The sequence below is a fragment of the Miniopterus schreibersii genome, assembly GCF_964146895.1.
Source record: "Miniopterus schreibersii genome assembly, chromosome: 12".
NCBI lineage: Eukaryota > Metazoa > Chordata > Mammalia > Chiroptera > Miniopteridae > Miniopterus > Miniopterus schreibersii.
The window spans coordinates 74,142,501-74,145,667 of record NC_138112.1 but is presented as its reverse complement, the minus strand read 5'-3'; the positions used below and the strand labels follow the sequence as shown (position 1 = coordinate 74,145,667).

General features: G+C 52.4%; 1 protein-coding gene across 1 annotated transcript; it reads left to right on the top strand.

Moving 5' to 3' along the window:
* Positions 1-1,639: 1,639 nt before the first annotated feature.
* On the top strand, positions 1,640-2,871 carry SCGB1C1 (secretoglobin family 1C member 1; the record flags this gene model as incomplete). Its single annotated transcript, XM_081154927.1, has 3 exons — positions 1,640-1,694; positions 2,345-2,544; positions 2,839-2,871. The coding sequence occupies 3 exons, from the start codon at positions 1,640-1,642 to the stop codon at positions 2,869-2,871; spliced, it is 288 nt and encodes a 95-aa protein (XP_081011053.1).
* Positions 2,872-3,167: the final 296 nt, after the last annotated feature.

Sequence of the window (3,167 nt, the reverse complement as noted above, 5' to 3'; positions counted from 1 at the left end):
ACCCAGGGAGAAAATCTTTGTAAAACACAGATTTCTCCAAATAAACAAATGACTATAAAAAAACAACCACAATAAAAGTGGGTAAAGATCTCAAACACCTGCCATTCTCCAGAGCATTATCTCAATTCATTGAGATTCTGCTTCCCAGCAACTGTTGACAGTGTGGTTCAAATAAACTCACAAAAATTCTCTATAGGTTTGAATGTTTCTCACGCTGACACCTCATGTATATTATTAAAAACAATACTGTATTTGTTTTCTCTTGCATTGTCCTTTTTGCAGTCACGATCTTACATTTTATTCTATGTATGTGATAAAACCATGATTTGTAGTTATTTTAAATTTAATCTGCCAATTTTCATTTAAAGAAATTTAGAAATAATTTTTTTTATTATGTGTTTCCACATTTTACTGTTTTTAGTGATTCACATTTTACCATTTCTGGCAATTTTTTTCAGTTTAGACTTTCTCTCAGAATATAATAATGTGTGCATCATGTTGTGTCATGTCAAGAGGGATGCAGAGTTTGATAACTTGATTAGATGGTTCCCACCAGATTTATACATTATAATATATATATATGTATATGTACAGATATATATAAAAAGTTTTAGTTTGTTAAAATTCTGTTCCCCAGTTACCTTGCCCCCAGTGGCTACAGCGCCCGTTGATGATTCCTGCCTGAATAAACTATTATATAAGGGATAGCAAAAAGGTGGCTCTATAATATTCTCATTAATTACATACTTTTTCACCCAACATTCTCCTGAAAAGGAAACACTCCCTTCTCCTTCCCTTCTCTCTCTTTTTGTGGATTCCTAGAAACTTTTTGTTGTTCAATGTGTTAAAATCCATTGTAAGCAGGTTGTTTTGATATTTAAATCCCTCAAAGTTGAACAGCGGGAGCCCCTCAATGCCTCCATCAGGTGGCTGTAGCTGGCTTCCCCGATCCTAGAGCTCCCTGGGCTGGCCTGGCCACAGAAGGAAACTCTTCTCATCTGCGTCCCCTCCTTCCTCCCCGGCAAGGACGCGACAATCCCACCAGGCCTCAGGGACGGCCCTGCTCCTCACGCCTCAGTGCTCTCAGGCTCACCTTCACCCCCTGGTTGCTGCTGCCTAGCTCAGGCCAGCTGCAGCCCTGGGCCCGTCTCCCACAACCAGACGCACGGGCCCCAGGAAGCCCCAGGAAGCCCCAGGAAGCCCCCTCTGCTGTCACACCGGCCACAGCAGAAACCGCCAGCCTGTCCCTGGGCTCTGAGCCAGATGTCGACTCAGGTGTCTCCTCAAGTAGAGGGGAACACCTGCCCCAAAAGAAAGACCTGGAACCAACCCAGAGCCCTCACTCTGAGCAACAAGCCAGAAGCCCTGAGCATCCCAGCCCCGGCCGTGCTTCCTCACTGACCAGGCTTGCATCACCCCCTCATCTATGTCCACGTGCCCCCAAACCATTTGTCAACCACCCCTACACAGCACCCAAGCCTGCGTCTGCTCAGTACTCACCCCCGCCGCCCTACCCGGGCTCTCACTTGCCAGGTCCTGATGGGCAGGCCGGCCCGCCCCCGGCCAGGTTCCACCCGCCCACTGGCCCTGAGACATAAAGCCTGCCAAGGCAGCTCCTGAGGAACCTCCGCTGTCAGCCATGAAGGGGAGCAGCACCTTCCTGCTGGTGGCTGTCACCTTGCTCTGTACCTGCGGTGAGTCTGCGCTGACAGGTGCTTCCAGCACATTCTGCTGTTGGGGGGTGGAAGGGGACTGGTAAGCTGAAAATCCAGGCACTGGGCCCCTTACAGTGGATGGTGCCCACCTTCCAAGGCATCCAACCCCTCCTCCATCACAGGACACAGACCTGGGCAACAACCCTGGCCCCTGCCAACTCCAGTCGCCACCCCAGCCCAGCTTGACCCCACCCTCCAAGCCCTAGGTGGGCCAAGCTCACATGGAGGGGGAGTCCCTGCATCAGGGGCTTGACTCTCCTCCCCCCCACCTGTGACCCAGGGAGCATGGAGTGAGGAAGGAAAGCTGAGGTTAGGGTGATGGGCAGGGTCTGGGGGCAGGCGGATTTGGGGATGTGGAGGAAGATCACAGGCAGGTGAGGCAGGGTAGTCATGGGGGACACCTGGAGCAGGTGAGGTAGGGTAATTGTGGGCACACCTGAGACAAGTGTGGTGTGGTAATTGGTGGCACCTGGGGAAGGGAAGGTAATTGGGGGGATAGCTGGGGCAGGTGAGGTGGGCATTGATGGGGAAAGTCTAGAGACTTCTGAGGTTGGAGACCTAGGGACATTAGGGGCCGGGATTGGGTTGCCATCCTCCTGTCCTGGCATGATCTCGCCCCCACCATGCAGGGCTGGCCGCAGAGGAGGACAGCAATGAGTTTTTCTTGGACTTCCTACAAACGCTGCTGGTGGGGTCCCCAGAGGAGCTCTATGAGGGGCCCCTGGGCAAGTACAACGTCAATGCAGATGCCAGGACAGCGCTGACTAAGCTCAAGTCCTGCATAGATGACCTGCAGCCCATGCACAAGGGGGAGCTGGTCAAGCTGCTGGTACTGTGTCTGGGAGGGCACCCATTCTCCCCAGACCTGCACCCCACAGACACCCCAACCTACCTCACCAGCAGGGGTGACATCCCAGACCTCACTGCCTGCAGAGCAGCCCTCAGTCCCTACACACACACACACACACACACACACCTTCCCAGCTGCTAGGGGGGGACTAGCTGCCATGTGCCCAAGCCCATTGTCCCCCAGAGGGTGGCATGCACCTGTTTTCCTGATGAAACCGTGGCTCTCTAGTGATTGGTTACGAGGGATGGGACCCCACCGGTGTCTGCCTTCTAGGTGCAAGTGCTGAGCAGTAAGGACAGCGCCTAGAGGACGCCAGATGTGGCTACAAGCAGCCATAGGACCAGCTACACAAGCAGTAATGGCCATACCACCCACTGCCACTTTCCCATGCGTGAATTTATCCTCAACTGTTCAATCAATAAAGCCTCCTGCAGTCCAGGCTCTGGCTGCCGTGTCTTTCCACATTCAGGGACACAGCCACACACACACACATGCAGGCGCACATGCATAGGGTCACACACATGAAGCATGCACATCTAAGTGCCCCACACCAAGGGCTGACCCACCCACCAATGGAGTTCCCATAGAGGCTGAAGCACTGA